The sequence below is a fragment of the Leguminivora glycinivorella genome, chromosome 13 (assembly GCF_023078275.1).
Source record: "Leguminivora glycinivorella isolate SPB_JAAS2020 chromosome 13, LegGlyc_1.1, whole genome shotgun sequence".
NCBI lineage: Eukaryota > Metazoa > Arthropoda > Insecta > Lepidoptera > Tortricidae > Leguminivora > Leguminivora glycinivorella.
In genome coordinates, this window is record NC_062983.1 from 16,346,143 (window position 1) to 16,359,576 (window position 13,434).

General features: G+C 38.9%; 1 protein-coding gene across 4 annotated transcripts in view; it reads left to right on the forward strand.

Annotated features, from left to right (window-relative positions):
• LOC125232466 overlaps positions 1–13,434 on the forward strand; it is a 107,741-nt gene that overhangs the window by 12,282 nt on the left and 82,025 nt on the right. For 2 of the 4 annotated variants that reach the window (XM_048138145.1, XM_048138146.1), the window contains exon 1: positions 10,791–10,983. The exons of the other annotated variants lie outside the window; for them this stretch is intronic. In XM_048138145.1, coding sequence (XP_047994102.1) covers positions 10,897–10,983 — 87 coding nt within the window. In that variant the 5' untranslated portion in view covers positions 10,791–10,896. Of the gene's footprint in view, positions 1–10,790; positions 10,984–13,434 lie in introns of those variants that run through there. 4 annotated transcript variants of the gene reach the window in all.

Sequence of the window (13,434 nt, forward strand, 5' to 3'; positions counted from 1 at the left end):
TTCCAGCCTCAGGCACCAGAGGACTTGGTCACTTTTTCTTTCATATGTGTAATTTATTTCGGTTTAGTTTCAGTTCCTGTTACACTTTAAAAATCGTAAATTTACAAGTGCAACAGAGAGGCAACTATGATGAATGTTGGTTCACGGTAGACCCTCTTCATAATAATTCATAATTCATAATTCTTTATTCGCATTTCAAAAGTGTTAACATGATAGGTCTTACATAAATTGTGTGTACCAACTTTTCAGCTGTGTTTTGGCAGCGTGCAAATTATACAATAAACTAAAACTACATTAAAAAAAACCGGCCAAGAGCGTGTCGGGGAACGCTCAGTGTAGGGTTCCGTAGTTTTCCGTATTTTTCTCAAAAACTACTGAACCTATCAAGATCAAAACAATTTTCCTAGAAAGTCTTTATAAAGTTCTACTTTTGTGATTTTTTTCATATTTTTTAAACATATGGTTCAAAAGTTAGAGGGGGGGGACGCACTTTTTTTTCCTTTAGGAGCGATTATTTCCGAAAATATTAATATTATCAAAAAACGATCTTAGTAAACCCTTATTCATTTTTGAATACCTATCCAATAATATATCACACGTTGGGGTTGAAATGAAAAAAAAAATATCAGCCCCCACTTTACATGTAGGGAGAGTACCCTAATAAAACATTTTTTTCCGTTTTTTATTTTTGCACTTTGTCGGCGTGATTGATATACATATTGGTACCAAATTTCAGCTTTCTAGTGCTAACGGTTACTGAGATTATCCGCGGACGGACGGACGGACGGACAGACAAACATGGCGAAACTATAAGGGTTCCTAGTTGACTACGGAACCCTAAAAATTAACTTAATTACTTATTATTAAACTAAGGTATACAATATGTACAATATTTACAGCATGTATTACTCTTAATTCACCAGCTCTATTTTATTTAGTACTAGCTTTTGGCCGCGGCTTCGCTCGCGTTAGAAAGAGACAAAAAGTATCCTATGTCACCTTCCATCTCTTCAACTATCTCCACTTAAAAAATCACGTTAATTCGTCGCTCCGTTTTGCCGTGAAAGACGGACAAACAAACAGACACACACACTTTCCCATTTATAATATTAGTGTGGATTCATCCTATTAGGAACTATTTTATCTGTGAGATGTGGAACTAACTCCCTGAATCTCCACATTATTCTATTATAAATAAATAAATATTGGGGACACCTCAATAATAATTATTAAAAAACAATCTTACGTTCTGTAAGCACATTCTTACACAGATGACAAATTAATATTTGAAAAAGCCCCATTTTGCCAACACTGATGCCTTGCTTATACCACACTTCGGACACTGGCGATCAAATATATGAAATAGGCGCGTTCCTAGCACACAGTCTAAGCTCGTGTAGGTGAACGCGTACTATGCTTGTATGAGTGAAATATGACAGGTTGACTGGACGTGTTTTTGACAGTCGGTAACTGTGAGGTAACCGAGAGCGGGTGGGCTGCACTTTCAGCGGGGAGCGGGAGTGGCCATACTGTACGATCTTATACTCTGTTTATAGGAATTATCTTAACTTTTCCGAAAATGGGAAGTGGATTTATTTTTAACCGTCGCCTCATATCTCTCAAGAAAGTCAAGAAGGACGGTTATCAAGTCGTCTGTATGTTTTTTTTTTATTTTATTTTTTTATGTTTGTTCCTCGATATCTCCGTCGTTACTGGACCGATTTTGAAAAAAATTTTTTTATTGAATGTATATGCATACAGATTGGTCCCATTTTTCTGAGAACCCAGTTCTGATGATGGGATCCTGGAGAAAATAAATCGAGGGAACTCCTCGAATCTGAAAGGCATACATATGGTGATTTTTGTGTTTTTAAAGGAACAGCATGCATTTAGGTACGGAACAGTGACATTTGGTGCAGTGGAACTGCTGATGATGGCCAGAACGGAACTCTTCAAATCTGAACGGCACGCTTATAGTGACTTTGCCATTTTTATAAGAACAGCATGCGCTTACGTCTAGAACAGTGACATTTGGTACAGTGGAACTGCTGATGATGGTCAGAACAGAACTCCTCAAATCTGAACGGCACGCTTATAGTGACTTTGGTATTTTTATAATAACAGCATGCACTTACGTCCAGAACAGTGACATTTGGTGCAGTGGAACTGCTGATGATAGTCAGAACCGAACTCCTCAAATCTGAACGGCACACTCATAGTGACTTTGGTATTTTTGTAAGAAAAGCATGCATTTAAGTTCAGAACAGTGACATTTATTTAGTTATGTTTGTTAAGCATATTGAGTTTTCAAGTCAAAGTTGTCAAGCTTCGATTTCTTATAATATACCTAATCGGATTCATGAGGAATTGAGGAAACTCCTCAAACCTTAACGTTATACGTATATTCATTTGTGTTGCCATCTAATAATTAAAGCATTAAAAGCAGTTTTAAAAAATACTTACACATTTCTACATAATCCAACATTCGCAAGTAGCTTTCACCAGAACCCGAAAGGCGACGGTTTTTTTTCTTAAAAATTATCTCAATACGAATAGATAGCTACTGTAAGTAATCTATAGGAAAACATCCAAACATACACGTACAATTTTTTTTCTGAACCTGCAGTGGAAACCTAAGCTTAACAAAGTCAATCTATAGGTGATATAAGTATTCATAACTATTATTAGATATATCAAATGCCATGAAAATTTAATATGACTTTTAACCAAGGACGGCACGAGGCCTTGCTGGAAACTGTCATGAATTGTACGCATTTACGCTCTAGCGAACAAATAGTGTGCTATATATACTTAGCTATTTATGTACATTATTTATGTACTACACTATAGGAACTTATGTGCGAAATGTCATTTGATATTTGCGAGTCACTTTTCGCTGAAGGAAAACATCGTGAGGAAACCGGACAAATCCCAATAAGGCCTAGTTACCCTTCGGGTTGTATGGTCAGACGGCAGGCGCTTAGTGCCTACTCCAAATCTTAGTTGTCAAAGCGGACCTCAAGCTCCCATGAGCTGTGGAAAATGCCGATGCCGGGATAACGTAAGGAGGATGACGATAAGTGTGTGATAATTGCTACCTGTCTAATCCCAAGCTTCTCCTGGCTGGTGATTTTGGAAGCCGAATAAAGGACGACTGAAACTAGAACGGGACGAGACGAGCCGACTTTTCAACATCTATAAAAGGCGTCACGTGATCTTCTGGCTGAACTAGTATAGTCAGCAACATAATTTTTAAGAAAAAAAAACCGCCGCCTTTGGGGTTCTGGTGAAAGCTACTTGCGAATGTTGGATTACGTATTTCGGTTCTGACTTCTGACCATCACCAACAGTTCCACTGCACCAAATGTCACTATTCTGGACGTAAGTGCATGCTGTTCTTATAAAAATACCAAAGTCACTATAAACGTGCCGTTCAGGTTTGAGGAGTTCGGTTCTGAGTTCTGACCATCATCAGCACTTCCACTGCACCAAATATCGCTGTTCTGGACGTAAGTGCATGCTGTTCTTATAAAAATACCAAAGTCACTATAAGCGTGCCGTTCAGATTTGAGGAGTTCCGTTCTGACCATCATCAGGAGTTCCACTGCACCAAATGTCACTGTTCTGGACGTAAGGGCATGCTGTTCTTATAAAAATACCAAAGTCACTATAAGCGTGCCGTTCAGATTTGAGGAGTTCCGTTCTGACCGTCATCAGCACTTCCACTGCACCAAATGTCACTGTTCCGTACGTAAATTCATGCTTTTCCTTTAAAAATACAAAAATCACCATATGTATGCCTTTCAGATGTGAGGAGTTCCCTCGATTTCTCCAGGATCCCATCATCAGAACTGGGTTCTGAGAAAAATGGGACCAATCTGTATGCATATACATTCAATCAAAAAAAATTTTTCAAAATCAGTTCAGTAACGACGGAGATGTTTAAAGTAATTTCTAAAGTTTTAGAGAAAGCTATAAAAGATAGACTTTGTAACTACCTAATCTGCAACAAGATTCTGAATGAAAGGCAATTTGCATATAGAGTTGGTGTTGGAACATCTGAAGCTTTAGAGACTCTTGTTGAGGATATAACAAGTAAGTTACAACAAAAACTGAAGGTAGCAAGTATATTTCTCGATTTGAAGGCGGCCTTTGACACTATTGATCATAACATTCTGATTCAAAAATTAGAATATTACGGAATCAGGGGGCAAGTCCTAAAGTTATTTAAGTCTTATTTATCTAATAGGAAACAGTTTGTAGAAATAAAAGAAATAGATGATAGCTCTACAGAGGTGGTTCACAGATCTAGGTTCAGTAGCATAGTAAAGGGAGTCCCACAAGGGTCAATTCTTGGCCCCATATTCTTTATAATTTATATAAATGATTTAATATTACATTTGCAAAATGAAGTACCTCATGCAAACTTAGTTTTATTTGCTGACGACAGTAGTGCAGTAATATCTGGAGAAAACTTAGACGACTTAAACGAGAAAGTAACATCTGTTACTGAGACATGCTGTAATTGGTACATGGCTAACAGCTTGATCCTAAATAGCAACAAAACTTACGCGATGCTGTTTAAAACAACTGCTAGGAATAGTGAAAAACTTGACATAAAAATTATGGATCAGTTAATAAAATCTGTTGAAAGTATTAAGATATTAGGATTACATATAGATAATTTATTGAATTGGAAAGATGAACTACAGTCTATTGAAGATTCAATCGCTTCGGGTTGTTATGCCTTGCGTAGCCTTCGAAACGAACTTAGTACAAAACAATTAAAATTAGTATACTTTGCTCTCATAGAGTCGAAGCTTCGTTACAGTATAAAGATATGGGGTAACAGCTACAAATATAACATGGATCGAGCCTTCATAGCACAAAAAAAAGCCATTCGAGTCATGGTGCGTATTCCACAATGGGAATCATGCCAGGAGCACTTTAAAGAGTTGAAGATATTGACAGCTCCGTCTCTTTATATTTTGGTTCTGTTGACGGGTCTTATGAAACATCGGGAATGTTATGAGTCACAGGCTGAAATGGAATTGAGATTGAGGTCTAGAACAAAGAATTTTCCTCCAATTGCGGCCTCACGACTGGCGGTAGTCTCGCACACTGCCCGGATTCAATCAGTTAAGTTGTTTAATAAGTTGCCTATCGAATTAAAATCTATGACATGTCACAAGAAATTCAAATATAAGTTAAAATTATTTTTATTAGAGAAAAATTATTATAGTGTTGATGACTTTTTAGGTTTTATTTAATGTTTGTTAATTATGATTTTTATTATCGCTACTCTTGACATATATTTAATTGTATATCTTTATTTATAAACTATTGTGATATTACTTAAGTGGTTTGAAATAGTGAGTTTAGATAGTAGTGTATTTTTTTTTTTCTTTTCTTCTTGCAGGAAATTGTAAAAAGGCATGTTTTATTAATTAAGTACTTACCTATGTAATATTCAAACACAATTTATTATTGTTTATGAATAAATAAATGAAATGAATGAAATGATATCGAGGAACAAACATAAAAAAAAAAAACATACAGACGACTTGATAACCGTCCTTCTTGAGAGATATGAGGCGACGGTTAAAAAGACATGAATACAGCCAAAGTGACAAAAATATGTATGCAGAATTATATGTACATATTTTTAGGACTAAACTACGATTGTATTAATTTCTTTGTTGCCGTCGTCTGTACTATTTTATATTCTGTGCGATCACATGACTCGATCTATAGAATTCGCCGCATCGGCTTATCCACTCCTTTATCGTGGGTCATTTATTCCGGCATCGATGGAAATTAGGTACATAAATACTAGTGCTTAGACTGGTCAACGGTCAACGGTCAACTACTACTCATAAAACATATAAAATAGGTAATTATTAAGTACTAAGTATTCACACCTGTACGTACTGTCAAGTATTAAAAAATAAAGGTCAAGCCAACGGAATGACAAGTCGTAGGCTGCTTTGTATAATTATGTAGATTTTATGTATTAATAAAAGGTCATAATGTACAAAAAACTGTACAAATTTATGTTTTGTAGTACGTGCATACGCATTTGCGAAGTTACCATAGAGGAATAAGTGAAGAGTTGTAAATAACTCCATACTTACATCAGTAATTGCGGGTTTGTATAGACATAGTTACGTGACATCTAGCGACAATCAGTTTTGGTTTTGGTGGGCTCTTAAATGGCTCGCAAAACCGAACTTGGTTTTAAACGTGCGATTACATGGAGCACAATATAGCTGGCCAGCTGTGTTTTATGTGTAAGTGTAGGACGGCTTTGGTCTGGTCTTCCTGGATAGAAATATTTAAGTACAGAAGAAACCTCCTGATTTATAAATATTTGCACGGAAAATAGCAAATAAATATTTACTTATTTTTTGTTTCTACCAGTGAATCGAACAATTATTATTCCAATTTATTTTAATCCCAACACCGTCAACTTTTCCTACATAATTGAAAATATGAGATGCTGGATGCCCCCTCCTATGACGTCGGCGCCGCGGCGTGAAACCAAACCTCCCCAGTCATATGATCACCCTCTAGTACGTACCTTAATCCGAGCTTCTATCTCTTTTCCACTTTACTTGAAAGAGAGGGAGGGATTTTCCGAGTTTTCCGATGACGTCCGCCCGGGCGTTGGTGGCCTTGGGTGTTGTTCTGAATGCTTACCGAGACGCTATCTCGATCTAACCAGTATACGTGCGCTCCTAGAGTTGCTACCAGGCTGGAGGTCATAAGTTAGGTTGGTTGTATGGTCGCTAGTATTATGTAGGCGTTTGTGATGGTTGGCCTTGTGTGGTGGAATCGATAGGCGCGCGCTCAGCTGGGCCCGGCGAGGTACGCGTGATAATGAATCGGCACTTTGTTTTGGATTCCTGTACCCGGGCAAGCGTGGGAGGTACTATTTGTCTTTTTCCCGGCACAGGGCTAAAGAGGCCCTTTACGTATTTATACTAAAACTAATCCACTAGCTTTTATTTAATTTGCAATGTTGAGCATGATGACTGATCAAAATCACACACATACATCATTGCTCGCTATTGAGATCTTGCAAGCTAAATTAGTTTTTTTCATAGGTACACACTTTTTAAGCACATAGCAGCTAACTCTATTTTAGAACAACGTCAAGTCTATTAAGTTTGTGACTGTTGTTTCGTTGAGTAATAGTTGCCTGTTAAAAATAACAGTTGGGTGGACGACATGCGCTAAATTGCTGGTCACAACTGGATAACACTGGCTCAGGACTGGGATATATAGCGTACTGGAAGAAAGGCCCACTGCTGAGCATAGAGCAGTGGGCGATAAAGGACTGATATGATGATGATGATGATGATGATGAAAAAGAACAGAAGATCAAGTCAAAAATGAAAATTTCAGACACCGACTATCTCCTTTGATCTGCCAGGCCTAGCACATGATGGCCGCTAGAGTATGTCGCCGCGAGATAGATGACACGTCTTCTTCTAACTGTATTAATGACATAAGGATGGGTAGTCTATCTCGCGGCGACATACTCTCGCGGCAATCATGTGCTAACCCTGCAGAGATTGTAATTTCTCCACGTAAGTCTCAAATGCAAGCAAGTATTTAAAAAGCCGAGGATATCTCGAGGACAGAACATGTATATTTAGCCAGTTTTTATAAGCGGGTCTAAAACAGAGCGACGCGACGACGTGGTACAAAAACTGCCGGTAAAAACTTAAAACGTATATCTTTCCATGCTAATTGAGATACTATTGACAAATCTTAATTGTTACTTTACTTTTGTTGGATATTTTCTACGTATAAGCAGGGGCGGCTCACTCCACGATTCTATCGCTGCGCTACAAGTACATGCCGGGGGCCGCGAGTTCGCGGCCCATTCAGTGGCGACGACTTTCGCGCGGCGCAATAGAATTCAATGTCGGCTGCTCGGGTGCGGTCCGTTTGTTAATGTAGGTATGAATTTAGAATGGCGGCATTGTGTGAACATCAATGGGAGTGAGCCTTCTGTACTTGTACTATTATGTATTCTGTGGTATAAGATGGTATAAGTATTTGTGTGTTATATGATCGTTGCCTAAGTACCCATAACACAAGCCACCTTGAGCTTACCGTGGGACGCAGTCAATACGTGTAAGAGTGTCCTTCAATATTTATTAGCTTTTGCCCGCGGCTACGCTCGTTTTAAATTCGAAGATTGTGCTCCATACAAAAATCCACCCCCCATTTTAGGGAAGTGTGAGGTTAGTTAGAAAGAGACAAAATTAGCATATGTCACTCTCCATCCCTTCAACTATCTCCACTTAAAATATCACGTCAATTCGTCGCTCCGTTTTGCTGTGAAAGACGGACAAACAAACAGACATACGCACTTTCCCATTTATAATATTAGTATGGATTTATATGGAAATGTTCGAGTTAATAATATACCCTTCTAACTACCCTTTCTTACTTACAATCAATGACTCGAGCGCACCCTAACGACGCTAAAAGAGACCCTGACCCTGACCTTACAAAACGTGGATGCTCAGGTAAGTACAATACTCTTCACTTGCTTTAGTTTATCCTATTTCCGTTTCTAATTTAAGTAGGTACTTAATCGTAGCTAGAAAACACGATTTGTTAATTAAGAGTGTTAAACGTTTTACTGTCTGTCTGTCTGACTGTCTATTTGTGTGTGTTTGTGTGTGTCTGTCTGTGGCATCGTAGCTCCCGAACTGATGAACCGATTTTTTGTTTTATGAAATCTGAATTAGTCGGGAGTGTTCTTTGCCATGTTTCATGAAAATCGGTCCTATATGTCGCGGTCGAGGGTTTTTTCAAAATTTTAATTTGTTGGTTAGATTATTAATATGACTGTAATAATATGTAAGGATCATTGCGTTATCTTCAAAACGGGATAAATTACAAAATAGCAAATATATATCTAGATATTATCATGTTGAATCATGGTTCAAGATGCCATGCCAACATGCTAGGTGCATTTAATTTTAGAGAACTAAGTATGTCCATGAAACTTCGGGATACACTCTAGGTAGTACCATTTGTACCTAAAGTACAACGTAAGACGTGTTGGTAAAAAACACTTGATGTAATGTGAATCTTAGATAGGTATTCAAAATTAACTCATTTAGGATACAATATCTACGAAGATTATAAAAATACTGCACCTACATACTCGTAGCTGTACTTAGTTCACTTGATTACTATAGGTAGAAGGTAACCAGAGTAATTCGTCATTGAGCAACATCCGGCTGTTTTCCTAATCTCAGCGAACCAAAGTTCCCCGGAAACTTAGGCCTCGAGGCAAATCCAATTTGGCCTGTGCCAATTACCCGCGACCTTTTGATATACGGCGACTCAGCGCCCAAAACTTTTCCGCCATTACGGCCCAACTCTCGCAATCCCCAGACTTTCATACAGAAGTTGCGCAATAAACTTAAAGTGTAACTTCTGATACAATACCTGAGATTAACAAAAAACCGGTCCGACCGGTCACGCGTTTTCATCTCGGCGAAATTCACAGTTACCTACTGGTACAGCGAGCGGCACAGGTTGCGAAACTTGCGAAGTAAACTGCTGAAGATTATTCGCACGCGACTCGACCCAAGAGCATTGAGACCCACCAGTATTGAGAGAGATAATTTTGTTGCTCACTGTTTTGGCTACCAGAAAAATTACGTCGCTTATTTCACTTGACGACTGCCTGGAATAACAGACAAGTCTATCTCAACCTAGCTATAAAGGCGGAATCAGTATGTGCGAAGTACTTGTATTTCGGCGGAATCGCTCCCAGGCCAGCTATATATTATGAGTACATGCCAGCGGTTGGGTAGCGTTTGCTTCAGGGAAAACCAGTATAAGCGCTTCTGCTGTTACTCGTCATTCTCACACATCTTTAGGTCTAAGATATGCTGGATAGCAGTAGCTGAAAGCTTGAGAGGGCTTGGGAACAACGTGAGTAGTCGTAGCGACGCAAGCACTGGGGGACCGCCTGCGCGCGCCTCATCGATCTCCGAATAACCCCCCCTCGCCCTCATAACCCCCCCACCCCCTCCATCGTCTCCCGCTTCATCCCCGACACGTGTACGCCACATCACCGGGATAACTCATTTTGTAACGACATGAATTTGATTACCTCCATCAATATCAGATACGGTTTTGTTCAGGAATTTAAAATGGCGGAGTGACCTAAGTCTGTGGAGAGGCTAGTTTTTGCGAGCAAATGTTACATCAGCCACGCGAACGGTAACATGTGACTGCCTCCATTTTATTACTAAGAAGTTAGTACCTACTACTTATCCAACCACAGTAAATAATACATATTTTAAGCAGAACTACTGTTTTAAACCTGTCAAGTATAAAGACTAGATTATTTTCGGATAAGAAAATATAGCAAGCCAAATTGACCTAAGTACTGCAAACTGCAATTATGATGTTATTTTTATACAAACTTATCAATCTTATCCGACTACCGGAAAGCAAAACTGAATCTCATATACTTGATATACTAAATCCACCGTACAAAGGAAACATCAAGGCTCACAAAGCAAATCAAGTTAATCCGTCAACGCCAAAGGGATCATAGGAGCGTTTCTGATTGGGCGAGCGGCAAAATTCGTAGGGATCAGGTTTGGGGCGCTCGCGTGCTGACGGAAGGAGAGGGGCGGTGCAGCTGGTGCATCGGGCCCCCGGCCCCCGCGCCGGCCCATTGCCAAGTTCAATGCCAAGGTCATGCGCGAACGACTGCGGCTGCGCGCCGCAATGCAGGAGCGGCCGGCGGTCGGCGCGACCGGCCGTCAGTGCCTCACGAACCGCGCCATACGCCGCACTAAACACCTAATACCACCCGAAAACTGTAAAACTCTGTGTTTGGAATTTGAGATGTCGGTTCAGTATGTGCGTTGCCGCGACGTCGCACCAAGCGCTCACCTGTTATGCAACACTTCCTCATATCAAACATCCGTCTTGGTAAGTAAGCAACAACTGTTTGATTCCGTTCGGGTGATTACTTTACACGTTCCGACTCTTGCCAATGAAGCTTAGTCATTTGTTTTGCGATCTAGGGGACGATCTGATTAATTTGCTTAAAAAACAGTACGGTGCGATGATACCTTAACAAACATTGTGTTTTAGTTGGAATTGCATTTTCATTTAATCTCAAAGATGAAGGAAAAATTACGGCCTTCGTATATGTTATACCTACGCGGCCATATTTGTATTATACATTAGACAGTCAATACCTATGTGTGTGTCCGTCCTCTAAGTGACTCAGCTCAAGGCTCTCTTATCATTGCTAATAGATACGAAACAAATAGGAAACTCAATTCCATAAGTAACTGCTTATAGAAACGGTTCAGTTGCTAAGAATAACTTCTTTCAGGGTAGGGTATATACCTCATTACGATTCAATACACGTACAATGGATCGCATACTTAAACTTTACAAAAATAGCATGTTGTTCATTTGAAACAACTTTTCCATCTTCAAATGTCAAATTATTCACTTCATTGACATTCTTGTTGCTAAAAGATTTCAATTTACTGACTAATTCTGAATTTATTGTGTTTAATCATTTTTATTCTTTGTAGAGAACATACCTCTTTTATTTCTCTTTATCTCTTGCCGTCCCTCTTCTTAAGATTTTAGTTTTATTTTCTGAACAACATATTTATCGTTTAGCGTAGTGTGCTACTGAGCATATACCCTTTGAAATTGTTTCAACAACGTAGTAGGTACCTACATCTTTCAAGAGATTTCAAGGTCTAAAACTGAGGAATGCCGAGATGGCATCCCAAATTTCTAAGCCAAGGGCATCAACAAAACGACTAAGGGCCCAGCGTGGCCCAGCTCTGTATCCTGTTGTATCGAGCAGTCGCAAAAAATGTCGAGCGCTCAGTTCAAGGTGATCGGGTGATCCCAGGCCAGTCGATGCTTTCGAGTACCGCTTCTATAGTCGCTAGTTGATGCCGAGATTTGGCCAAATATTGGGACGGAAATTGGTCATTCTTCTTCCATAACTTTCGTTTTTGCAAAGTTATGATAGAATTAGTAAAATAATGCGGTTTTGAAGCTTGCCTTCTTTAAAACTTCATTTTTTTAAGTATGAATAGATTTGAATTTTGCGTCCATATTCACTAGTCCTACACACAAAATAGCAATTCTTCAAATTAAAGAAATAAAAAAATAGACATACCGAGAGCCAGCCTAGGCGCGAAATCAGAAAGTTTTACCGTACCTATTTATAGTATAATGGGAATTTGCTTCGTTCTTTTAAGTCATTTAACACTCCCTAAGAAATGTTGTTCCCGAGATTTCAAACATATACTGAAGATTGGAGGCTGTTGTCAACGTGGTCTTTAGTAGAACCGGTTTTGCATTCTCCGCCAAGGCTACATAATGACCGACATGAGCCAGTCAATATTTCAGTAATTTAAGTGACTATAGTTAACTCGGTCCTTCGAAAAAAAGCATTAGATTTGGGCACATAAATTGGACCAAAAAAAAATTTAGAATTAGGCGTAGACAATGCCACCTGTCTCGATCCTCCTTACCTTTCGCGAAAACTAACCTTAAACCTTCGAAAACCATAGGTTCCGAGAAGTGTAGGTAAAGTATATGTGCAATATCAATAAATATGAATATAACAGATGACGGAAAATTGCAAAGGAAAAAACTATGTTCGGTTTAATATCACATCCAGCATGTGGCATCGACACAATTTTTAATACACACGGCATCAACTCTTCTAAATCAATGTGTGTCATCCAGTCTAGTCTCAAAACTGACAGAATACACATGGGGCCTCCCACATGGCGGCTTCGCCTTGAACCCGCGCTCGCGCGAATAACAATACTCGAGTACACAAAAACATGCATGTCTTCTTTCAGATCATTATCAGTCTCGCTTTAGTCAGACTTAGCAACTAACTTCACGAAGACTTACAAAGAATTGATCGCCCGTGATAATGTGTTCCACGACGAAGCGTGCAAAATTTTATAAAGACAGTCTTGTAGCCCTGAATATAAGGTATGCGTGTGCGTTGGTAAATGAATACAATTTTTCAAGTATTTACAAAGCCAATTCATTCCGATTTGAAAAGACTTGAGTGAAAACATGCTACTAAATACAGGTGTTGTGGTGTTTATGTTTAGTTTTGCCGGTCGCGTGTTTTAAGAATCATGTAAGTCCATTGATTATAATAGATCAATGATATGGTTGAACAGATTTTTAAATGTCACCGCTTTAAAGACCCATACAGTAGGGCGTTATAACGAGAACAATAAAAATTTACATACACCGAACACTTTTTTTATATTTTCCCCCTATTTGTTTAAGCACAACTAATAATAGGCATGGAAACTATACAAAAGATCATTCAAATTTTGCGCTCTTGGCAACAAACTTGTAGAATCTTACTTA